At 34.7% G+C, this 27381-nt stretch overlaps 1 protein-coding gene across 1 annotated transcript in view; it reads right to left on the bottom strand.

Moving 5' to 3' along the window:
* LOC150110255 (uncharacterized) overlaps nucleotides 1-27381 on the bottom strand; it is a 133445-nt gene that overhangs the window by 48628 nt on the left and 57436 nt on the right. The window contains exons 4-8 of the mRNA XM_090398613.1: nucleotides 25380-25602; nucleotides 18551-18723; nucleotides 11585-11793; nucleotides 7538-7694; nucleotides 1904-1939 (exon numbers count right to left, since the gene is read on the bottom strand). Coding sequence (XP_090254739.1) covers nucleotides 1904-1939; nucleotides 7538-7694; nucleotides 11585-11793; nucleotides 18551-18723; nucleotides 25380-25602 — 798 coding nt within the window. The remainder of the gene's footprint in view (nucleotides 1-1903; nucleotides 1940-7537; nucleotides 7695-11584; nucleotides 11794-18550; nucleotides 18724-25379; nucleotides 25603-27381) is intronic.

The following is a 27381-nucleotide window of genomic DNA, read 5'->3' as shown; positions in this document are numbered from 1 at the left end:
ATATATTTTAATGTAACATCAACGGTATTACAATTTTAATATGCACTTCGCATCCATGATAACCTTGACATCTATAGACATCTTGGCCGGTAGCGTAGTTAATAATCAAGTGATACACCTTTCTACTACTTATATGTGGAAAATTGACTTCTGCATTGCTATCTTGGTATCTCTTCTGGGTTTGGTTCCCACTAATGATGTTTTAGAAGAGTTTGTTTGCTGCCTGAGGAGTAGAGAGGCTCTGTTTGGTGGTAAGTGTTTGTCTGTCACTGAGTGGAGTCATTGCCGAGTTTCCTGTCCTAAAGTGATTCAGGTCAGGAGTCAGAGGTTTTGGAGGGTACCCCAGCGCTGGTGAGGTGGGAAAATGTAACAAAAGTGGTAAGGTGGGGTCCCACAGACTTACCCAAATAATGTGTTATATTATAGAAATCCGTATCTTTTTAATCAATATTTGTGGATTCTTCCTCTGAAGATTCTTCCTCACAATCTTATTCTATATCAGACTCATGATTACTGACTAATTCTAAATCAATTTCACTATCATCATCTCTGCTAAATGGCTCCTCGTCTGTCAAAGCGTCATCTATAAGTTGATGTAACCTCTGTTCTTCCTGCTCTTAACTTATCTGATTAAAAAAAAGATAATATTCTCAAAATACCCTCTAAATATTTACAAAAATGTATTTGCTTATAGTTGGTATGTAAAAATATGGAAGACACAGCAATAACGATAATATTTTAGTAGAATATACATGAAAACAACTTACGTTTCGGAAGTAAATATAGTCACATTTTTGGTAAGGTGGGGTCTGGTGGACCCCACTACACTTTAAACCTCTGCACATTAAACTTGCTTGCACGCAACAGTATGTCGTTTATGGCATCGAGTAGTGGGTTACAGGAGGGGAAGCTATACTGAGGCATGATTCACTGCCACGTGTTGTTAAAAAGTTATATGTAGTCAATTTAAAATCTTTGGAGTCTGTGACACCCCCACCTTACTAACACCAGGTTAACAATGAAGGTTAAAACTGGTCTGGGTAGTGGATCTTCTCACAGCGATTTTACCTGGACACAGTTGCACTGACTTGGGAGCATCTTATTCCTCCAATTTATACTGTCTACAAACATGACTCGTTACATGGCATGATGCACCTTGCCCATGCACATGTCCATTGCTTTCTTTCCAAGCAGTGTGCTTTGTCACACCGAAACCACCAACCAGTATCCTTTTCCACAACTGAAACAGAAGTTTTCTTGCTTTGGCTGTGGAAAAATCCCAACTTAATGCTTATACGCTCTGCCAATGCATATATGATTTGTGCTATGGTCCTGATGAATCACTTATCATATATATATGCATACTATGATCAGACTAATTAGCTCCTCTCTGCAGTCATATAATAAGTATAAATAAATATAAACATAAACTGTTTATTATTGGTTATTTTTTCATAATGAATCATTTTTCTTGTGTGGTTTCTGTTCCCGTAAGGTCTCACCTGGCGTCTGTGCATTCTACTTCTCTAATCTAACAGCAATAATTCCAAATGTCCAGTACCTATTCAAATGCAGATTATCTCTATCGAACCATTTCATCCTCTCTTCAGATTCACTCCATATATTCATGAACCCTCCTCTTCTTCTCAAATAGGTATGAAAATAGTGAAACACTTGCCATTTTCTTAACTACACTCATTATTCTTCATCTTTAAAATCATCTGTGTCCTCAACCACCACATTGAAAGTATTTACTTAATAATATAAGATAATTAAAAATAGCATGAAATAATATAAAAGAAAATTTCTTACATTATGTTTAATTATATTATGTTTAAATTAATATTAAAAACTCTTTTCTTAACAAAAATTTTAAAATAAATCATAATGCAGAAAACATTACCTGTAGATGGTTTATTAAACCAGTATTTTCTAGGATCTGAAAACATTAAAATATAATATTATTTATTTTTATCAAAACTTAATACATCTCATTTATTGATTTTACTAATTTAGGAATGATCAAAATTGTTTACTACTCCAACTTTAGTATGATAAGTGTTTCAAGCAAGCTTGGTGATAAAATAAATTTAAAATTAAAATTTAATATTTTAATTTAATTAAAAATTTAAGTAACCACTGTATAGAAATAATAAACAGATAAATTTATTTACTTATTAACCTATACAAGTTCCTTAAATACCACCATTGTAATATAGAAATCTTTAATGCAATAATCAAGCACAAAGAACAATAATATGTACTGATCTCGGCATCTGTGTGCAAACCAACTTGATGCAGCCATCCAGGAAGAGTTCATGGTTTGGCCAGGAAATCTTGCAATGATCACTAGTCATCAATCCCACCAAGTGTCTTTTGTAATTTGATATAATATTTCATTATAAAATGAGATAACTGACAAAATATATTTACAGAATGCATTATATCTTTAATTTTAAGGACTAGTTTTTGACAGCTTTTAAAGCTCTGTAGTAGTCCATGGTTTGAAAATTACAAGAATCATTAACAATAACGATGAAATCCCAAATTGGTCTTATGATTTTATTTTTTATTAGTATTTTCAGTGTTTTTTTCCTTTTGACTTAAGATCAGTAAAATACCAATTTTAATGCTTTTCTATGATTGCTTATTATTATTATCATTCAGGACCTCCATGGAGTCATAAAACTCATCATGGGAGGCCCATCGTAAACAACACAAAGTCTATCATACCATTCCTTAAGCCCATTCATTGTTCGTGCTCTCACTGCCCTGTCAGGATGCATTCCACAGTCCAACCATCCTCCATGAAAAAAAAAAAAAAAAAAAGCTACTCCTCATCCTCCTACTTCACTTCCATTCATAATTTTCAGGGCTAGCCCCCTCATACTTGCTCCTTCCTCTTGATCTACTATATATAAGAACCGCCCAGTTTCAATCCTATAACTACCCCTCAACAATTTAAATATCTCGATCATATCACCTATCCCTCTTCTATACCAAATATATACCAACCTCTGCAGTCTGCATGTCCTGAGGCTATCCTCATAGTTAACATTGTACAGTGTCCTGATATCATTTTTGTTATCCACGTTTGCACCCAAGGTTAATTTATATCCTTTCAAATCCTGGTTACCAAATCTGAGCACAATAATCCAGGTGTAGTCTTCAGGGCTTTATACAATGAAATCACAACTCTTCTATCTCTGCTAGTCAGCACCCTTCTCAGTACTGCAGCAGTCCTCAAGATCCAGCATGGCGAACCTATGGCACGTACAAAAATTTTGCTGGCACGTCAACGATTTACAGATGATATCATTTTATACATTTATAAATTATTCAAACCTTTTTTAATTGTTACAACGTGTACAAGTTAAATTTTGTTTTACATGAAAGAAAATAACCAACAAATACAAAGTCCACTGTAGGAGCAAGGCCAGGCAGCTGAAAACTACAGCTGATGTTAAGAACCTCTAGCCAATGGCTGAGGGGCATAATGTGATGACTCAGCTGATAGAACACAACTGTGTTTAGACGCCAAAACTTTTCCATCACTGATATAAAAACTTTTTGTTATTTAAAAGCTTATTAATTATCTTTAGTATTTTTAGCATACAAAAAGTCACCAGCTGCAACTTTGCCAAAACACGTGCCATCTAAACATATGATATTCGCTCCACTCATCCACCAGTAGGCAGAAATAAGCAGCAGCAAGTGCATTATTGTTGTACATGTGCGCTGTGTTTTGTTTTTGCTCGAGTTTTTGTTGTAAGTGTGAATTATAAAGGTAATTTAATTTAGGCATATAATAAAATGTTGATTTTTTGAGACTATAAAAAATTCATAAAAGAATATCTTTAATTTTATTGTGCTTTAATCAAGTAAAGTGACTATGAGATTGTGCACTATAATAACTTGAAATTTGAAAAAATTGTAAAACCGTATGTCTGATTGATCATTATAAAAAAAAAATCAGAATTATTGTTTGCTTTTTTGTTGATGTTAAAAATTGGTTCTTTAAATTGTGTGGTTGCAGCTAGAATTACACTTAAAGGCAAATAAAAATATCCAAGCTATCAACAGGGTAGAAGGACTTTTAATATTAAAAGGATTTTAATACATGATTTACAATAATCACTCTTAGAATAGTCTTTGATTTTTACCATTCTAGTGTGATTTTTGGTTATTTGAAAAGATTCTCCCAATACTTAAAAGACACCAAATAATAATATTTCCCCCCAAAATTTTGGTTGGAACGTGAGAAAATTTTGCATCAAAGATTTGGCGATTTTGGCACACATGGTTAAAAAGGATACCCACCCCTGCTCTTGTGTAGAGGCTTAAGTGCTGTGAGGACATTATGTTGGAGGTTTAATGGATTTTTTACAACACTCAAAAAGAATTAAAATAGAATTTAATACTTCCTATATTTCGTCCTAGTCACTAGGACATCTACGGGGATTACAAAGACAATTAATGTAACATGCACACAAACACTTACAATACTAAGCCCAACCACGTGGGTGACAAAGTCCTATCTAGGTGGAGCGCCCTCTAAGGGCAGTTGTAGGTGGCCTGGAATGTAAGGTGGGACCTCTGGTGATGACTGTTTCCCAAATCTTCGGAAGCTTAATGCAACCGTATTTGTTAAGATTTGGTTGGTTTTTGAGAGCTGCTGTTGCTTCTAAGAAAAGTCTCTCTTTCTTGAATTTGCTGTGGTGGAGCATGGTGGTTTTCTTCCATGATACTCTGTGGGTGGTGTCCAAAACATGGTCTTGGCTTGGCTGACCATGTTTTGGACACCACCCACAGAGTATCATGGAAGAAAACCACCATGCTCCACCACAGCAAATTCAAGAAAGAGAGACTTTTCTTAGAAGCAACAGCAGCTCTCAAAAACCAACCAAATCTTAACAAATATGGTTGCATTAAGCTTCCGAAGATTTGGGAAACAGTCATCACCAGAGGTCCCACCTTACATTCCAGGCCACCTACAACTGCCCTTAGAGAGCACTCCACCTAGATAGGACTTTATTGTCACCCACGTGGTTGGGCTTAGTATTGTAAGTGTTTGTGTGTATGTTACATTAATTGTCTTTGTAATCCCCGTAGATGTCCTAGTGACTAGGACGAAATATAGGAAGTATTAAATTCTATTTTAATTCTTTTTGAGTGTTGTAAAAAATCCATTAAACCTCCAACATAACACCCCTGCTCTAGGTTACCTTCACCACTTTTCCAATATGTCCCCTAAACTTAAAATTTGTATCATTCATCACCCCAAGGTCTTTTGCCTCTTCCACTTCTTCTAATACTGTTCCTCCAACAGATTATGCAACTTCCCATCAATAGATCCCAAAATTCAAAAATTTACATTTAGTTGCATTAAACCGATATCCCCCATTCATTTTCCCATCTGTCCAGATTATTCAAATCCTCCTGAAGGGTTACTACACTGCCACTATTATTAATAATAACCCTTCAGGCTTCACATCATCTGCAAACAACTCATATCTTCCTGCAGTCTATTGTCAATATCATTGATATAAAGGTTAAATACAGGTCCCAATACTGAGCCATGAAAGACCTCCACTTGTAATAACCTTCTGCTTCCTTGATACTGTTCCCTCTCACACAACTCTCTGATATCTATCAGCCAGCCAATCCCCAATTCAATTCACTAACCTGATATCCAAACCCATATGCTGAACTTAAATATCAGCTTATCATGTGGCACCCTGTCAAATGTGTTTGTAAAATAATAAAAAAAAGGTAATATATGCCATTCACTCATCAACTGCTCTTGTTACTTTATTATAAAAGGCAGTTAGATTTTAGATAAAAGGCAATATGAATTTATCAAAATATAAATATTCTACCTTACATCACTTAACACTGAAATTGTATACTTAGTTCATAGGAAATTTGTGCTCTGACAGATATCGCCAGTTATATAGAGAAGCCAGATTCCAGAAGCAAAATGTATAGCAGTGCCATAGTGGTCAGCTTTAAGGCCATTATTGTTAAGCTGAGGATAAATTTAAATGGATTTATGTGACTGTCTGCAGATGATGCAAAGTTGGAAACTATTTTATGTTTTGGCCCTACAGGATCAACAGATTACGAATGAGACCACCTGCAAAATTCAATGTTACAAAGTATATCAGAATTTTGAAACTGGCAGGCTGCCCAATTTTCAAATGTTATACTTTGAACAGGGATCAGATGCTGAGTATTTGATTATTGGAAATGCATTGAAAGAAATAAAGAAAATAAAAGACTTGGGATTGATGCATCCTTGAAATTTAGGGCAACACTATGATAATTATTTTTACCTCATTACTGCCATAATTCACAATGGATTATGGCAATAATAAAAGAGATATGTAAAAATATAGCTTCTAGTTCCAGCACAATGCCTCAACTAAACTGCATTTGGACTACTCTGCAGAGATTGTCACTTTGTTTTTAAGGATATGAAGAAATTTTGCAAAGTGTCCAGAGAATGATGACTAAGGTAGTGTTCAGGGTCTCTGGAATGCTATGCATGAAGAGAGAGATTGAGAGAATGCCAGCTGCAAATCTTAGTGGATAGGAGTAATGATATGATTGAGACATATAAGTTGAGGAGTTTTTGTTAAGAGGCTAATGCAGAAGATATTTTTATCATATTGAGGAAGAGAGAGAGAGAGAGACACACACACAGAACAAGACCACCCATTCCTAGAAGTTTCTTTGAGCATTAGTATTCTTGGATTGAAGGAAAATTTTAAGGCAATGAGCTAAAATTTATTTTAAATTAAATCATTATTATTTCAGAATCCACTTGTAAAACAGCCCACCAGCCTGACTGGATTATTGGATAGTATAATCTAATCTGTAGTCAACAAACTGTGGGATTTGAATCTTAATGTGGGCAAAGATGTTTGTGAAAGCCTTCGAGCAGTAGACCATTTGCATCACCTAGTGTGAGACCACTACCCTACTCATTAGCAGTCTGAAATGACTTGATACAAACCATGTTTTGTCTCTAGAGCAGGGCTCGCTCCCAGATTATCTACCCCTTTGCTTAGCAGAGTACTATGGGATTAACATTTAATAAAAAAAATATTAAAAAAATGTTAGTTACAAAGTTTTGTAGGATGTGAACTGGTTCCAGGAAGTTGAAGGAGGGTGTGAATGAGAGAGTAGTAGAAGATTTTTTACTCGATGAATAGAATACGTTGAGTGAGTGGAAAGCATTACCTTCCAGGATAGGAATGTTCAAATAATGGATATAAGTCACGGGTTGATAAGCCCTGTGAAGACCTCCCACAGTGAGTTTCTTCAATCCTTGGAGGGCTAATAATTATTCTTGTATAATTATAAGTACATTTTAATAATGGTCTCAGGTATTCAAATGCAGTAAGCAGAACACTAAGAGGACTGTTTCTTCAGTTGATGTTTATATCAACGATGAAAAGAAATCTCTGCACATTATTAAAATTTACATTATTATTTCTGTATGCTTTTGAATAGATGTTTTACTCTAACTTACAATTCACAAAAGTGTATTTAGCTTTAAAACCAGGATTGGAATATTCATCATTGGCACGAAACTTAATCGTAAGTGACAATCCAGAAGACATAAGCACTGGTGGACGGAATGTGTTTCCATTGTATGTATCAATTCTGGAACCATTGCTGTCAAATATCTATAAAAAAGGAATATCAGAAGTTACATACTCTTCAGCTTAAATATAATTTTAAATCTATGTAACTCTTTGTTAATTATTTCCTTTATTTTTAGGAATATTTAAATAAGCTTCAGTGCAGATGAAAATATTCACGTTCAAAATTATTCAAAAAATTTAAATGATTCACATTTTTAATCTCCAGTAATCCATAAACATGAAATTTTACTTATAAAGCAAAATTTGATAAGAAATAAGTCAAAAGTAAAACTGGGCTATTCATTAATATAAGTTTGGAAAGCTGTGTATCCATCTCTCTCATCCAATGCAGCTGTCACAGTTGTAATAAGTAAGTAAATTACTGAACATGACCTCCCTTTAGCAAATCCTTGCTGTCCATCAAAGATAATACCATTGTTGTCAACCCAATTCTGGATCCTGGTTCTCACCAGCCTCTCCAACACTTTAACCACAACAACTGACACACAGATAGGCCTATAATTTGAAGCTTGAGTTCTGTCACCTCCCTTATGAAGCAGCACAATCCAGTTTTTACTTTTTTTTTTTTACTAGCCCAGTGTTACTTTGACTTATTTCTTATCAAATTTTGCTTTATTAATAAGTAAAATTTCATGTATATGAATTACTGGAGATTAAAAACGTGTTTTGAATCATTTTGAGCTTTAATGTGCCTTCCTTCCACTCCTTTGGAACTTGACCCAGTGCAAGACTCATATTAAACGAATATGTCAAGGCAGATACCAACTTGCTGGCACATTCCTTCAGAATATGTGGCAATATATTATCAAGTCCCACAGCCTTAATAGCATCAAGTTTGCTCAATTCCCCATATCCCTCTTGCTCACTTAGAGTCAGTCTCTCCTCGTCATCAACTGCTCTCAAACTCTTCATGATGTCACATTCACAAGAATGAAAGACATTTATGAACTGTTCATTAAATATCTCAACTACATCTTCTGCAGCAGTTGTTCTTATACTATTTTCTCCAATTAATGTCATTCTTCCATAATCATTATTTTATTTTTTGCTGGCTACATATTGAAAGAACTCCCTAGGATTCTTTTTGGCTTCATTAGCTAACTGCTGCTCATACTTCACTTTTGCTACCCTTAACGACCAAGTCACCGTCCTTGCCTGTTCTTTGTAATCCTCATGGAGTTGATTATTACCACTCCTCTACCTTATTTAGCCTTCTGACTCTTGGAATACATTTAGACACTGCTTCTACTAGATAGTTCTTGATCTCCTGTCCAGCCAACTCCTCATTCCATGCTGTACCTACAAGCTGTCTCCTGAGCTCACCATAATCACCAGCCTTGTAGTTCCACATATACCCTTTCCTTACAAAAGTCCTCACATGGCTGGCAACCAGCGAGGTAATCACTTCATGGTCATTCTTACCAATTGGAGGGTGATTTTACATCTCATTTATAATAACATCCTCTGATGAGATGATCAAATCTAAGACCCTCAATCCTCTTGTGCCCTCTGTTACATACTGCTTAAGGTAGTTGTCTCTCAAACTCAAGAAACTCATTTTCTTTACTTCCAGTTGCCATCTCATCATCCCAGTCTATACTGCCATAATTAAAATTGCCCATAATGATCACCCTTTTCTTATTTGCTTGGCTAATTTGATTATACATTTCATGGTCACTACCATCCACATTACCAGGTCTATAATAACATCCGACTAAGTATTTCATTCTATTCACCTCTATCTCACACCATACTGTCTCAAAACCACTGGCATTATCTATATCTTCATGTTTTATCATCTATAATTCCTTTTAAAATACTATTTTCTACACTTCTAAACTTTTTTTGATAGCTGATAGAATATTTTGTTATGTTCATGATATTTATCTTTCATCACTTTTGTTTATCTATGTTTACATACAGTTAGGCTTTCTTACTTTTTTCTTTGCATTCTCACAGGACAATTGCTGACCTAATCACCAGGCATTCCATCTTATCTCCTCTTTTCTTCTCTTAAGGAAAGTGAAGAAAATAGGAGATGCTAAAGAGGGCTGCCTCTTTATCATCTTCAGTCTACCATGAAGTTCACATTTTTTCTATCCTTGCAAACAACTTCACCACATGCTTTCCTAGTAATTAATATTTTCTTCAACTCTTGGCACTAAGTCTCCAAGTTTTGGTTCTTGTTCTGAACTCTTTTGTTTTTGATCCAATTAGTATTATCACATTAACCTCCATACAGTCAGCAGACCCACAGGAGCTTGTATGACCCCCTTGATTCCTTGGAAGTCTCAGATAATAGCAGTAATAATATTTATAAGCGATCCTATGTTCTGATCTTGTAAATAAATAAATAATTTTTTTTTTATTCAGCTTTTCATACTGAGTTAAAGAATATTCTTGTCAAATTTTTATTATAATGATATTATTTATAAATTTAATAAGGAAAGTTAATATTCTTTTCATTTTTGAATAACAGTTGGATTCCTTATGCATTTACTAAACTAGACATGAACCTATTTCTTAATTCACATTATTATTACTATTAACACCAGATATCTATGGAGTTAAAACACACATTGCAGGGGGTACATACTTTTACAAAGTCCATCAAACCCCTGCTTTAAATGCATTCCACTCACCAACCACTCTCCATGCAAAGAAACTGCTCTTATACCCTTGCTCACATCCTCCTTACATAGTTTCTAGGAATGGCCCTTCGTTCTATCCCCCCCCTCCCATTCTGTGAAAAATTTCTTCCACATTCCCAGTAACAACAACTTACCAACTTAACATCTCAATCATATCCCACCCCCTCCTCTCCTTCTTGTATCCACAAGGCTTTGCAAATTGCACTCCCTCAGTCTGAATATCCCACATTCCAAAGACTAGTTACCACCTTAGCCAGTAACTAGTCTTTGGAGGATCTTCTCTGGACCCTTTCTAATATATCTTCATCACTACAAAAACTAGGGGACCAAATCTGTGGGACAAGGGGACTAGGGGACAAGAATCTAGTGAAGCTTGATCAAGACCTTATATAATGGAACCATGAGCTCTTTATTTAATGTCCTCCACATCAGTGCCATAATCTGATATGATGATTTCACAACAATGTGACCTCTGAACTTCAGGTTATTGTGTATTGTATTATCTATTGTATTGCCAAATGTATTGTCTCCTCTATCCCCTTCAAAATTTCTCTGCCATGTGTATACTTTGTATTGCATTGTTGCTTACCAAATTTCAGAACCTTATTGAACTGACAATCCACTCTTGTTATCATTCTCAACACCAACAATGACTTTCCTCTTCTGGGACACCACATCCCTATACACAACTTGTTGATACCTATGTGACAGCCAGTTGCCTATACAACTCATTAATCTAGCATCCAGTCTTATCTGTTCCAATTTAATTGCCAGCTTGTAATGTGGAAATCTATCAAAAGCCTTTTGCAAAATCTAAGTATACCAGTGTATATGCATCTCCCTTGTCCAATATATCCATCTCCTTGTTAAAGGGAGGTTAAGCCCATGGATATCTGGTGTTAATAGTACTAATAATACTGCTGATATCAACCCATGGTATCCTGGCTGTCACCAACACCTTAGTTACAACTCTAGTATACAGATTGGGATGTAGTAGTAGTGGAAGAATGTATCTTTGACATAATCCTACTGCCAACAAATGAAATTGCAGAAATTCATTATGTTTGTTTATGGAAAAAATGTCTGTGGAGTGTTTCCAGAATTGAGGCTGTTCTGAAAACTGATGATGGTCCTACATGAAGTTAGATGAGTAATTCTAATAAACTGGATACTCAGTGTATATTTATATATAATGCAATACATATATACAATATACAACATGATATACACACATATACAATATTAATTAATAATAAATACCTCTACAAAAGACCAAGGTGAAAGTTGAAAATCAGTGAAAATTAACTGAACAAAGCCACTGCTGTCAATATTCTGAATGATGTATTCTGCACTGTAATCACTAGGATAGCCTAAAGGAAAATGAGGTGACTGGAAATATCCTGTACTATTTGATTGGTAATAATCAAATCCTCCTTTCAGTATATACATGTTTTCTGAAAGAATCACACCTATATTAGATATTATTTATTTATTAAAATAATAATCTTTTATACACATCATCAGTCATTAAATTACAAGTGTTTATGTTGAGGAATAGAGTTTACAAGTGTAGTGATTGCATGCTAAAAGTTGCTCGATTTGCATGTTGTAAAATACTAGAGTTATAATGTTGAAAAAGTTGCTAACGATTCAAAAAAAAAAAAAACTAAAAACAGAATAGGAGTGCATGATCTTTATTCATTTTCCTCAGTTCTACTTCATTCTAGCTGAGAATGATTTTGCTGCCTCATTGCAAAGTGAACTTTGATACTGTTGCTCTACTCAGAATTGATCCCTTTCATTCTAGTGTCAATGGAAGAATTTGAAGGTGTTCTCAAGATGATGAAGCCTGTGAAGAATGCAGCTTCTTACTTTCTATTTGAATGCTCCAAGCAGATGGTTAGCTGCCTTTATCAATGAAGGTATAGTGCTGTCTTCTCTAGCATGTCAGAGGTAAAAGTAGAAATTATGCTTTCCCTGTGATAAAGAGATGACTGCAGAGTGAGTGGCTTCTTGGATGTATACAGATGAGGTAGTGCTATTTCTTCTGAGTGTAAACAGCTGCAGGTTAGAGTTGCAATTGCCTAAGATGAACATATTACTTCACTGCTAACAGAACATAAATTAAAGGTGCCAAGAAATTACATTTTTGGTTTAATCCTCTATCCAAGTGTAAGCAAACAAAGTTTGTGTGTGAAGTACCTTCATGACTGGGCTACTTGTATATAGAGGCTAATGACTTCACATCACTTACCTTAGTATCCCATAATGCAAAGCATATACCCTTACAGGCATGTGTAATGCTGTGCATTACACATGCCTGTAAGGGAAGGGTCACTACCCAGACTGGTTTCGACCTTTATTGAGGTCTCATCAGTGGGAGCCAGACCTAGAAGTGATACCAAGGTAGAAGTAATGCAGAAGTCATATTTCCATATACGAGTAGCCAAAAGGTGTCACTCCTTACTATTAAAATACTCTGTATTAGAGATAGATGTCGGAAGTTTTTCTACTTGGTTATACTATAAATTAAAGATGAATTAAAGGATATGTACTTTGCATTATGGGATACTAAGGCAAGTGATGTGAAGTCATTAGCCTCTATATACGAATTGTCCTGTCCTGAAATTACTTCAGGTACAAACTTTGTTTGCACACACACTTGGATAAAGGATTAAACCAAGAATATAATTTCTTGGCATCTTTAATTTATAGTATAACCAAGTGGAAAAACTTCCAACAGCTAACAGAACAGAACAGTCTAGGCAACTATGCCAAAACATGCCAGTTTAGTTACAGAAGAAGCAATTTTCCAATAACTTTGGAAGAAATTTGTGTAGTACAATAGGTGTGAAGAGGCACTGTGCCACTTTCTCCACTGTATATCAGGATTTAATTTGATAGATGTACTCATGTAAGGCAGCCTCCAATAAGGAGTGTTTGCTGAGATGGTGAAGGATTTTCTGATGAAGTTGCCTGCTGTTAGTGTTGTATTAATATTAACATTTCCTCTAACAAATAACCTTATTTGTTGGAGGAAATGAGCATCACTGAGGTATATTACGAGATTTCAAGGAATATACAGTGGTGCCTTGGTTAACAATGGCCTCAAATAACGATGTACTTGGTTAACGACGAGTGGCTGTAAGAAACAAATCTCTTGGTTAATGACACAGGCTTTGGTTAACGACTCTCGATTATGCGAACCGCTATCCGATCTGAAAAACTGGAATTTTCTGATCGCACTCAGCCAAGTGGCATAGCTATGAAGCTCAGATATGTTTGACCCATCATAGCCAGCTGTTTACGTTTTCCATTTATTGTTTCTTTTCTTGTAGTGTACTGTGCTTTATTTTAAAATTTGTGGTTATAAATGCGTTTTATGATGAAAATGAGTATTTAAGCATTTATTTTTTATGTATTGGTTCATATAGACAATAAATCGGTGGGTGCGTGTCACTGTTCATCGCCATCAAAAGGCAAAATCAAATCTCATTTGTATAATAATCATTAATTATAATTATAAGAAATAATAGCAAAACATCATGAAGGTGTGAAAGTTATGCAGCTAGCTCGAATATATGAAACCAGTCATTCTACAATATCAACTATTTTGGCTAAGAAAGAAGAATTTATGGTAGCTAAGGTTGCTAAGAGAACTTCAAGGTTGAATGTCAGAGGGCTTCTTTTTGAGCAAATGGAAAATCTATTACTAATTTGGATCAAAGAAAGAGAAATGGCAGGCGATACTACACCTCAAAATGCAATCTGTCAGAAAGCTAAACAGATTTATCAAGATTTGAAAAAGAAGACTTCGGGAATAAAGTTCTGAGGTAGATGATGATTTCAAAGGTAGCAGAGGTTGGTTTGACAACTTTAAAAAAAGAACAGGAATTCATAGTGTGGTCAGACACAGAGAGGCAGCTAGTGCTGACAAAGCAGCAGCAGATAAATTTGTCAATAGCTTTACAAGAATTATAGAAGAAGGAGAATACCTACCTCAACAAGTGTCTTCAATTGTGATGAGACTGGGTTATTTTGGAAGAAAATGCCCAACAGGACATTTATCACAAAAGAAGAAAAAACACTTCCTGGGCATAAACCAATGAATGAGTTAACATTGCTTTTAACAGCAAATGGAAGTGGAGACTGCAAGGTAAAACCAATGTTAATCTACCACTCAGAGAATCCCTGAGCATTCCAAAAGTTCAATGTCTCCAAATCCAATCTCGGTGTTTTGTGGACGTCTAACAGCAAAGCCTGGGTCACAAGAATAGAATTTAGAGACTGGATTCGTGAAGTGTTTGGACCAACTGTCAAAGCCTATCTTGAGCAAAACAATCTGCCTCTAAAAGCCATTTTAACCTTGGATAACGCACCTGGCCATCCAACGGGCATACAAGAAGAGCTACCAGAGGAATTATATTTTATCAAGGTGATTTTTCTTCCTCCCAAGACTACATCTCTGATTCAACCTATGGATCAGCTGATAATTGAAAATTTTAAAAAACTTTACACAAGGGCACTTTTTACCAGGTGCTTTGAAATGTGTGAGGCTACCAACATAACCCTAAGAAAATTTTGGAGGGAAAAATTCAACATTGTCATAGCAATTAGGCTAATTGTAAAGGCTTGGCAAGAAGCAACAATGAAATGTCTCAAAGCAGCATGGAGGAAACTGTGTCCTTCCTTTGGTAATGAAGAAACGTCAGATAAAGGACACAAATTGGTAAAGGATACTGTGGCAACTGCTCATGATCTTAACTTGTAAGTAGAGGAAGAAGATGTTGAAGAATTATTGGAGATGCATGACCGAGAACTGACTACTGACGAGCTAAAAGAACTTTTCAAGCAGAAATGTGAAGAAAAGGAAATGGAAATTTCATCTGAAGATGAGGATGGAGAGAAAGAATAATGAAATCAAAAATGTTTTGGCAAAGTGGGAGGAAGTTCAAAATGTTGCTATGAAATGGAATCCAAACAAATCTGAGGTTATCAGAACTGCAGATCTATTTAATGAAAAGTCCATGCAGTTTTTCAGAAACATTTTAAAAAAGAGGCAGAAGCAAACAACCCTAGACATGTTTTTTACAGGTCCATTTGTCAAAAAACTCTGAAGTGAGCCCAATTGTCCTTTTGGTGAAGATTGATAACTAAAAACTGTTTTCATGAACAATTCATTTTATTAATGTTAATTTTTTTGTTAGCAAATACATATACTGTATAATAAATAAATGATATTTACCATATTTTTATGACATTTTAAACGAGTTTTATCTGCATTTTTAATATGTACTATGGTTGTGGGGAGGAGCCGGAACAAATTAATCGATTTTCAATTAAATCTTATGGGGAATCACGCCTTGGATAATGATGGTTTTGGTTAACAACGGTAATTCTGGAATGGATTACCATCGTTAACCAAGGAACCACTGTATAGGCACTGAATCTTCTATTACTAGTTATCAAATGTTCACTTAAGATTAGATATAAGTGTCGTTGTTTTTTTCGTGTGACTACCAGCTATGAAAGATTATTACTACACCTATAGTACATTTTGTACCACGAGTGGGCAAGGATTTTTTTTTTTCCATTTTTGTCAATTTTATATATCTTTTTTTGTAATTTTTTATTCGTTTTTACCTTGTCTGGAAACCTTGCTCTAAAGACCAAACATGGAACTTTTTCAGCCACTTCAGGCCTCCAATAAGTGGGATTCGAACCTGCAACCTGTTGGTTGGAGAGTGGGTACGCTAAGAACTCAGTCAATCAGGCTGGCAAAAATTCACATTTGACATCCATAGGTGCTGTAGCACTCCCATACCTCATGGGGTTTTGAGAGTGAAATGTTCTGCTAGAAGAAGTGGTAGGATTGCACAGAGTTAATAGGACAAACACAAACATCTATGCCCATTGCAGAATTCAAACCTGCAGCCTCTTGGCTGGAGAACAAATGTGCTAGCAACTCTGCTAACCAGGCCAGTCTGAAAGGCAGATATTTGATAATGTCTGACTCTTCAACCTGGTTTTCTCATATTCCAAATGACTTATAGCATGTTCCTAACTCTCTCACACCATTACAATCCATACAGGGGAAGGAAAACTGCTTTTCCTTGTTTGGTTCACTTATTATAGTGTTGTAGAAAAAAGACTGTTTTTCAAGAAGCCTGCCTCTGGTGTGTGTCATAAATCTAATTTTTTCCACCTTTGAAAGGCATCCCAGTAAAATTATTATTATTTCTCTGGCATCTCCATGGAATGAAAAACTCATCATGGGAGACCCACTGTAACCATTGTTCACACAGTACCTCTTCCTGAATGTAATTACTGATGAAGCACTCACAACCACCTCTGGCAACATATTCCATCCATTCACCATCCTCTTAAGCTAAAAACCACATTGAACTTGCAACTACATTCCTATATCGAGGGGGGGGGGGGGTGAAAATTACTCTAAATCTGACTGAGTGACCCTAAATGATCACTACTAAACTCGTTACTCTTAACTTGAATCACTCCAGGACAATAAATTCAGCAGTGGTTCCACCCAGTGGCAGACAAAAACTTGCTGCCAAGTAGAGCCTCTTTACTCCCCAGGAAGCAAGCAAACCAATGATGAGCATTATATGTCATTAGTGGGACCCAAAAGAGAGATTACCATTGAAGTAATGCAGAAAGCATATATTTTCCATATATAAGTAGTCAAAAGGTGTCACACCTTACTACTAAAATACTCTAGATTAAAGCTAGATTACTCTAGATTAAAGCTAAAATACTCTAGATTAAAGCTCACAGTCTATTCTCATAAGAAGCATTCCACAGACCTGCCACAATCTTGGTCACTAGCCTCTGAATCCTCTCCACAATTTCATCCCCAAGGATGAAATGTGAAATGCTATGAAATTGTTCGAACCTTAACTGTTCAGAGTGTATGCCCGTTTATTTTTAATTATTATTTTTACTTAATTTTTATAATTTTATTCATGCAACTTTTACAATTGTTCTTTGAACTCCAGTTGGTGTCATCATATCACCTCAGCTGTGACTGAGACAAGTGCTAATACGCACATGCTTCCTGACTCATTTTATGATTGATATTTTGAATGTAGTTACTGGTTTGTCTCTCTAACGATGTTCATGTACTTGTAATGTTGGATGAAATATAATGGAGTTTTGAATAAAATTCAAAAACTATTCAAGAAATTATATTTTTTAACATGTGTAAGCCATGAAAGTTTTCATACATATTTCTAGTAGACATGCTCCATTAAAACTATTTATGTGAGCTTTGTTACAATATGAACAAGTATGAACATATCTTAAATATGATTCAACCAATGATACAGTTGAATAAACTTAATCTGTTTTACAAAAATCTAAATTTTTATAACATTCAAAATATGTGGGTGACAGAAAATTTTGTTTTTACTTTTGTAAGACATATATGTTACTTAAAAATGTTTATCTATGTGACAAAACTTTCTTGAGCACAGAAGTCAAATGAGCCCTCTTTTGCGCATACAATTATCTTGTACCATCAGTTAACTTCTTCATTTCTGTTTTACCTATCACCTAATTTATTGTTCTTAATCTCTGCATCTCATCTTACTTCATAACATCTTATTAACTTCTGTTTAACCACTCAAGCTGCTATTCTTCTCATTCCTGTTTATCATTATTATTTGTATTATTATTATTACGTGACACACTTTCAAGGAGTCCAAAGACTAATTGAGGGAGGGCACCTACTCTACAACTCTCTGTCTCCAATACTCAATCCACCAACTTCAGCAAACCACAACTACATCATTGCCATCTACCACCCACCACCACATCATTCTTTCTATTGTTTCAATGCACTTTATCCTAACACTTTTCCTTTTTCTTCATATTCCAAATATTATAGTACATTCTTTAGAAGTGTACAAAAAATAATGAACAAAGCAAACTCACTAACAAACAACTACATTTTGACATATAATTTAAGAATGTAGTTGCTTCTCTATTACAACTTTCAACTAAAAATGAAGATCAAAATACCTAATAAATGTAGTATTAAATAAATACAAATATGATCCTACTCATCATATATATAAACATGACCATATGTGCAATATAAACTGAACTATATTATCTAAAAGGCATATTATGAATGTTCTCTCATTCACACACAAATGGGTGCCTTTATATTAAACTTAAATAAAAATATTTTAAGTTAATACTTACTTCTAGCAGTAAACTGAAGAGCAAATGCGTCATTATATGAATAGCTATACAAGAAATCCACAGACACAAGCTTTGTCTTTGATTCATAATAAACAGATGAATTAGATATAAAGCCACAGTACTCTTGTCCAGTTTTCCCATAAGCAGGTTCTTTAATCCAGATATAGTCACATCTAAATAGTAAAATATGCATATTCACATTCTTTAATCAACATTATTATCAAATTCAAATTCAAAAATAGTCCGATATATCCCCTTATTTTATATTTGACAACTAAGAGACAATATTATAATAAATTTAGTTTAATCCTTTACCCAAGTGTAAGCAAACAAAGTTTGCACCTGAAGTATCTTCAGGACTGAGGCAACTCATAGTAAAGACCAAGCTCTCATCACTCCTTGTCTCAGTATCTCCCATAATGCAAAGCACATCTCCTTGCAGACATGTATAATGCTATGCATTAAGGGAAGGGCCACTACCCAGACTGGTTTCGACCTTTATTGAGGTCTCGTCAGTGGGAGCCAGACCCAGAAGTGGTGATACTAAGGCAGAAGCAATGGAGAGGTCATATTTACTTATACAAGTTGCCAAAAGGTGTGGAAAATAACCTTCCAACATCTTTCTCTAAATCCAGAGTAAATTAATAATAAGGTGGTACACCTTTTGAGAACTCATAAGTAAATATGACCTCTCCATTGCTTCTTCCTTAGTATCACCACTTCTGGGTCTGGCTCCCACTGACAAGACCCTAATAAAGGTCGAAATCGGTCTGGGTAGTGGCCCTTCCTTTAATGCATAGCATTATACATGTCTGCAAGGAGATGAGCTTTGCATTATGGGAGATACTGAGACAAGGAGTGATGAGAGCTTGGTCCACCTTTACTACGAGTTGCCTCAGTCCTGAAGATACTTCAAGCGCAAACTTTGTTTGCTTACACTTGGGTAAAGGATTAAACTAAATTTATTATTGTCTAACCAAGTGGAAAATAAACTTCCAACAAGAGACAATATTGTTCTGGAACAAGAAAATAAATACAAAAATAAAATGAAACAAAAGCATGGATCAACTATTCAGTTTATTTATCCATGATAATTGATGTGGACAAACAGTACAGTAATGAGGGTATGAAGTGCCTGTGGTAAGTGTCTAACTTGTGCCCCCCCCCACCCAAAAATGACAAAAATTTAAATGTAACAAGTTAAATTTTACTAAATGCAATATGTTAATATATTAAATACTTACTATTAACTGTGAATTTGTGTGTCTAAAGTGGCGTATTGCCGAAATTTAAAAATACAATATAAAATAGCAAACTTTTATATCTATTTATTTATTTTTAACGTTTTGCGCCCCAAACCTGGTTGCACCTGTGATGGGCATCTCTTTCGCCACGCCCTCATTATGGCACTGTGGACAAACAGGAAATATTCAGTTGTTTGTTACCCTGCAGGGGGATTTAAGTAGATTTGAAACAGACAAGAGGATTTGCTATTTTAATGTTAACAAGTGAAAGGAATGGCACGTCTAAGTGCAGAGGTCAATGGGTAATACACCCATTGACCTCTGCACTTAGACGTGACATAGAAACTGTGCCTCTAGGAAGTGTACAAGATTCAGGATCTGGGAATAATGATCAACAGAGATCTGAAGCTCAAAGAACATACTGCAAAAGCTGTGAAGATGATGAAGCACACTGCTGCTATGATAAAGAGGATACTGACAAGCAAAGAAACTAGTTGTACCATTGTATAAAGTAATGTTAGAACAAATATTTACTACTTTGACTATTTTTTTACACTCTCTTATTCCATTGGTATCTACCCTTCAGTATGGAAATTATCTTATATTCCACTTATCCTTAAAAAGGGAAACAAATCAGTATCCCAAAACTACTGTTCCAATTTTTCTTACTCCAGTTCTTTCCAAAGTAATGGAAAGAGCTATCAATACTCAACTGCTATACTATCTCAAAGTTCTTAAGCTAATAAATGATTGCCAATTTGGCCTCTGTCACTGTTGGTCAACAGGTGATCTATGCACTTATGTCATCCACATCTGGACAAATACATGAAAAAGTTTGGCAAGTTCCAAGTGGTCACCCCTTGATATCTCTAAGGCTTTTGGCTGAGTCTGGCACAAAGGCCTGTTAAGTAAACTCCCATCATTTGATCTATCCCCTGACTTCTACACTTGGACTGCCAGCTTGACTGGATGCTCACTTCACGTGACAGTGGACAGTTACTTATCTAAGTATACAAACCAATATGGGATCCCACAAGACCCTGTTTTCTCACCCACCCTATTCCTTCTACATATAAATTACTTACTGCAGCAGACTATCAACAAAATATAAAGTTGTGCTGATGACAGCACATTACATTCCTCCCTTTCATTTGACAAACTTGGCAGTGCACAGATCACAACAGTCTCCAGAGCCCTAACCACTACCAGCTTAAATACAGATCTCCAAAACATTTATCAGTGGCATTTGGATAATCTGGTCAATTTCAATGCAAGCAAAGCACAACTCTGTTTTATATCATGCAAAAAAAAAAAAGAACCCTTCTCTTCCAGCCTTACTTTTGACAATACCCAGATCCCCATGCATGATGAGATTTATCGTCATGGGATAACATTAACCTCAAATCTCTCTTGGGGCAAACATATTACAAATATTGCTTCTTTCTTCACCCAAATTCAAGTTTTCTCCATTCAACCTTCCAGGTGTCTACTGATCCCCTGCTCCTGTGGTTTATCTTATTTTGGGCAGTCTGGCAGATCTATAGCTATCTGTCATAATGAACATTAATCTTATATTCTGTATCATGAACCTGAGCAGTCTGGACACTAGTTGAACATGTCCTTAACAAAAAACATAGTCTTTTGGAAGAAACTAAACTTTTACATAAAAGTAGATTCCTTATAGAGTGGTTATATAAGGAGAGCTATGAGGCCTTTCTACACTGACTGAACTTAAAGAGATCTGAGAGCCTTCTGTTATCTCCTTTATGGAAAATATTACTACTGTATATAATTTTTATGCAAATTCCTGATTATTATATTATTGTATTTTTTTTTAATAATTGGGAATTTACTGACTGTCTGTTGTCTTTTTTATGCTGTAGGTGGTGCTTTTATAATATTGATTCTTTTATTGTAATTTTATTTTGTATTCCATTGTTGTTATTGTGTTGAGGATGCCTATGATATTTAGGCAAAAATTTTACTGCTAATAAATTTATTTCATGTAAGTTTAAGTTTCTGTCTTTAATTTTCTAAAAATATAGATGATGAATAACAATGGAGAAAGAACATTCACCCTTGTCTTACAGCTTGGTTTTAAATCAAAACACCTTTCCATGCATCCTGTAATCCTAAATCCCATGGTGCCTTAACGTATGCCTTTTCCATTCTACAAAACTAAATGCAGATCCTTGTTTACATTCCATGATTTCTCAGCTATTTATTTTAAAGTAAAAATCTGATCCTGATAAACCATTTTTGATCTGTATATTGGCTTGTTCTTCCCCAAGCATCTCTTCAGACAATTTTTTTAATCTCTTCTCAAGTATGTTTGCATAAATCTTATCCAGAATACTCATAATAAAATTCCCCTGTAATCACACTCAGTTTTATTGTTATGATTATTACTGTTATTATTAATTTTCCATGAATTAATAATAACAGCATTAATAACATAATCTCATTCTGTGCAGTCTTGCTGCACAAATCATCAAATATTCTTTAAACTTAGGATGAGAGTAAGATGTAGAAAGTAATTACTCCACCGTTACCATGAGTTGCCTCAGACTTGAACTATGTTCAGGGGCAAACTTGATGTACTTGTCTGTTTGCTTACTTGGGAAAAAAGATTAAAACCTAGCTTATAAAATTGCTTGTCATCTTTAACATTCTTTAAACTCATTTTCTATTTCAACACTCACTACATTCTTAGGAAATAGTTACATGGAATACAACAATTACTCTCCACACAACAACCCCCCCCCTCCTCTGTTCACACTTTCCCTATATAGCTTCCAGGAATGGCCTCTATATGTCTCAATCATATCTCTCCTCTCCACAAGGCTTTCCAAATTGCATTCATTCCATCTTTCTTTATAGCCAACATTCCAGAGACCATCAACCACCTTAGTCAATCATCTCTGGATCCTTTCCAAAATATTCTCATCACCTAGCAAACCAGGTGATTAAATATAAATACAGTAATCCATATGTGGCCTGATGAGGCCCTATACAAGGGAATCATAGCCTCTTTACCTCTATATGGCAATGTCTACCATCATTTGCAGACCGCTTATCTTTGCACACTTTCTTCAAGAGAATGTATACTCTGCATCCTTTCCTTGCTTACCTGTGGCCCCACTGGACTATAGTTTAACTCACTTGTTCTCTCTTTCTCTCTCTCTCTCTCTCTCTATATATATATATATATCTCACATGCATGCATGCACGCACACACAAAATGCATAGACTGCATCTATTTTGGGAACTAGTAATAGTTCCAAAACATACTCTTGGGCCACACTTTTATTTGAATTATATTATTCCTTTTCTGGAATACTACTATTTCCCACATAACTTGCTGACATAGGATAGCATCAGCAATTGGATAATTTCTTATCCAATGCACTAATCTACTATCTAATCCCATGCATTCCAATTTCATTACCAATTTGTCAAAGGTCCTTCCAAAATCTAAATATACCACTGTATGTGCATCTCTCTCTTGTTCAGTGCATTTTTCATTCTGCTGTTAAAAATAATGAGATTGTTAAAACATGACTTCGCTTTATCAAACATAGGTTTGTTAAAAGTAGAGAATCTGCTATTATCAAAGAATTCTGAATCCTGGCTCTCAAATCCTCTCCAACACCTTAACTGCAATTCCTCTCACAGACTGGTTTATAATTCAAAGCCTCAATATTATGATCTCTTTTGTTAAATTGAAAGATTTTATCATCCCTTGGAATTCATCATGTTGCAAGACATGCTTGCTAAACAAGCATGTCAAGGTTGCTATTAACTTACTAATACATTCTCTTAAAACACACAGTGATCTATCATCAAGTTCTGCAACCCTTATTAACATCGTCTACTTAATTCTTCTGGCACTTCCTACTCATTCATCATCAGTGCCTCCTCCTCCTCTACGTTCTCCATTTCTTTTGTATGATGTAGCACTTGTGAAGGTAAAATATTTTGATGATTAGTGTATTACATACCTCACTATATCCTATGCAGTGATAGTCTTCCTCTTTTTTGTCAACTAATATCTTTCCATAATCATTCTTTGTTCTACTGGCCACACACCAAAAGAACTTTCAGATTTTTCTTAGCTTGGCTTGATACTAATTTGTGCTTATACTGAATTTTTGGATGTTGGCTGTTTAAATGCACTAAAAATATATCTAGTATCTAATGTGTCTAGGCCATGAGACTAATTAATAAACATATTCATCTACATAGCCAGACTGTTAACATAAATGTAGCTGCAATGACTACTTGGTTTTCTATAAATTATTTCTTATAGAAATTAGCTAAAGAAGAGAAAAGAGGGGAACCCATGTGCTCTGAAGATACTGGTTAGAAATTCAGCAATGCATTTTTAAGTTCAAATTAATTATTTATTTCCTTCTAATGGTTGTTTATACCATGAAGTACTTATGAATGGCATTGTGTGAGATAGTGTATATCTCAAGCAATGAGGCTTAGCACTCCATAAAAACACTAGAATAATAATCATTTATACTTTATTAACCTGTTCACAACATTTAAATTATCATTTGATAAGTGCAATGTATAACATGGAAAAGTAATTAGATTAATCTCATAGTTCAACAAAACTCATATTAATTACTATTACTACAATTGCTATTATATCTTTACCTCTAGTTATAGCAATAGGCATACTTTTTGAAGCTGATGTTAGAAAAAAAAAGTGGTCTTTAAATAGAGAGGGTGAAGTAAAATATGTAATGCATACTTCTTATAATTACTGAATTACAAATAGTTAATTGTATCACAGGTGTTTATTTCTCTTTGTTTATTTTAAATATACTATCATTCAGTTTCTTTTCTAAACTAATATTCCAATTTTTATTTGATATCTCATCATACTGTTTTAGATTATGAATAGCAATTTACTGACAACCAATCTTTGAACTGTTAATCAGATAAGGATCTGAAGGCTTAAAGTTGAAAATTCATATTAAAGAAAATTCTTAATTATCAGTGTTATCAATAATTAAATTAAACTGGATTTTTTTTTTTTCAAAAAAAAAAAAAAAAAAAAAAAAAAAGCAAGTTCATATTTTAAAGCTAGACTAGTTATCACTTCAGAAAAAACTCATAAGAATGTATTTGAAAAAACAAATGTTACAAATATATTTTGTAAAATTAAATCTTTTTCCATTACATAACATATTCTTGATTCCCTTCCCCTACTATCACACCAAATGATACAAAACTAGATCCTTCCCCTCCCAAGTTTCCATAATTTATGGTTTCATATATTTATAATTTTCATAATTCCATAACAATCCCTAAAGCTATTATAAGTAGCTATGGTCAACTCTCTATATATCCAAAGAGATGACCCCTGAAATCCATGCATGGACATTAAGAATCTTTGCATGCTGAATGTTAGATGAGTAGAATTGACTGCTAAAGAGTGTAGTTGAATTTAAGGCATTACAACTAATTGTGGCTTTCATTACATAATGAAAGCTAGAGTAGTCCCTCCATGACAAATTTTATGACTCAACAGAGGATGAGTAAAAAAATCATAATAAATAAATATTAATTACCTGCAAGAACTGTCTGAACTACAAGATGGTATGTTAAGATACAAAACAGATACTATAATGTGACATGATGGACAAGTAATGAGTTCCACACTACACCTTTGGGGGATTCGAGGTTGACTAGCAGCACCATCTCCAGCTTGACTAGTTACATTTTCCACACTAATAATGCCAGTCTCTCCCATGTCAATATAATATTTACGACCATTCATCCATTTACAAAGATCTGCAATATATTATGTTAATTAACTAATTAATAATGTAACATTACAAATGACATGGTTAGTTGTATTGCTTAAGTGTATTCATTGAAAAGTATTAGCATTATGATGAAATATTGCAATAACTTTTGTTTAAAGCTTTTCATGTTAGAATACTATATAATATTTATTATTTTCAGTTAAACGAATACAGCTTTATGAGAATTAAAAATGCACTGGTTAAATCATATTGAAATATAGCTGTTAGGAATAGCATACAGATCAATATAAATATTCTGCATCAAATTGGATTATGCTTTTCATGTTAAAACATGTTAATTACATTAATTATTGCAAATTATTATTAATTATATATAGATTAAATTTGAAATGTCAAAATCAAATCTTAAACAGTTATAATAATTTATTCCATGAGGATTATAAAGACCATACAAGGAGAGTATGAGCAGCAGTTAGCTAATGAAGCCAAAAAGAATCCTAGGGAGTTCTTTCGATATATAGCCAGCAAAAAAAAAAAGAATGATAATGGAAAAATGACATTGATTTTGAGAAAATGGTATAAGGACAACTACTGTGGAAGATTATAGTGGAGATAGCGATACTTAATGAGCAGTTCATAAAGATCTTCCATTCTTGTGAATGTGACATGATGGAGAAATTGAGAGCAGTTGATGATGGAGAGGAGAGGCTGACTGTAAGTGCGCAAGAGGTGTATAGGGAATTGAGCAAACTTGATGTTAATAAGGCTGTGGGACTTGATAATATATCACCATGTATTCTGAAGGAATGTGCCAGGGAGTTGACATCTGCCTTGCCATATTTTTTTAATATGAGTCTTGCGCTGGGTCGAGTTCCAAAGGAGTGGAAGGAGAGCAAAATTGTGCCACTTCATAAGGGAGGTGAGAGAACTCGGGCATCAAATTAGAGGCCTATCTATGTGTCAGTGTTGTGGTTAAGTTGTTGGAAAAGCTGGTGAGAACCAGGATCCAGAAGTGAGTTGACAACAATGGTATTATCTTTGATGGAGAGCACGGATTTGCTAAAATGAGGTCATGTTTTTAGTAATCTATTTACTTATTACAATAAGGTGACAGCTTCCTTGGATAGATGAGAAGGATACACAGTAGTATACTTAGATTCCACAATGGCTTTTGATAGCAGCATCCCAAATGTGAGAACAATATTTTAAGGTCAGGTGATTTGGGATTTATAAATTGTTGGTGATTCAGCAGGAAAGAGTGTTTTGAATAAAAAATAATGCCTGGTTTTTTGGAGGCTGAGGAGACTATGGATGTGTTTGTGTTATGATAAGCTAGATATGACAGTCACTCCAAGAAGAGAAAACTGATCTTGATTGGTGAGTAGAATATTAGCAAAAGTAAAAGAGAATAAAGTAAGATCTTTCTTATGACAGGAAATAAGACAAGACCTTGTTTTAATAGCATTGAAATTCATTAAATTATCTTTGTTCCCACTTGCGAATAGTGAAGAGATCAGTGCTTAAAGACAATGGTTATGGAAAGCCATCTAAACTTGACAACATTCAAATACTTATAAGGTTTCCTAAAATTAAGATGAGAAATAGAGAACAATGCCATCAATAAAACTATGGATAGGATTTGAGATTTTTTTTTTAGAGAGAGAAAAAGAGAAGGTCATTAATATATAAAAAGAGGATGGGCAAGAGCACAGAATCTGGGGTACTCCAGCAATGATAAAGAAAACCTGATGGGAGCAAGCTATCCACCATGACTAGGGAGCTGACAATCCAATCACAAAGGGCA

This window comes from Typopeltis vanoorti, chromosome 1 (genome assembly GCF_054136105.1).
Source record: "Typopeltis vanoorti isolate ZY-2024b chromosome 1, IOZ_Tvanoo_1.0, whole genome shotgun sequence".
Taxonomy (NCBI): domain Eukaryota; kingdom Metazoa; phylum Arthropoda; class Arachnida; order Uropygi; family Thelyphonidae; genus Typopeltis; species Typopeltis vanoorti.
The sequence above is the reverse complement of the archived record's forward strand: the minus strand, read 5'-3'. Positions and strand labels throughout refer to the sequence as shown.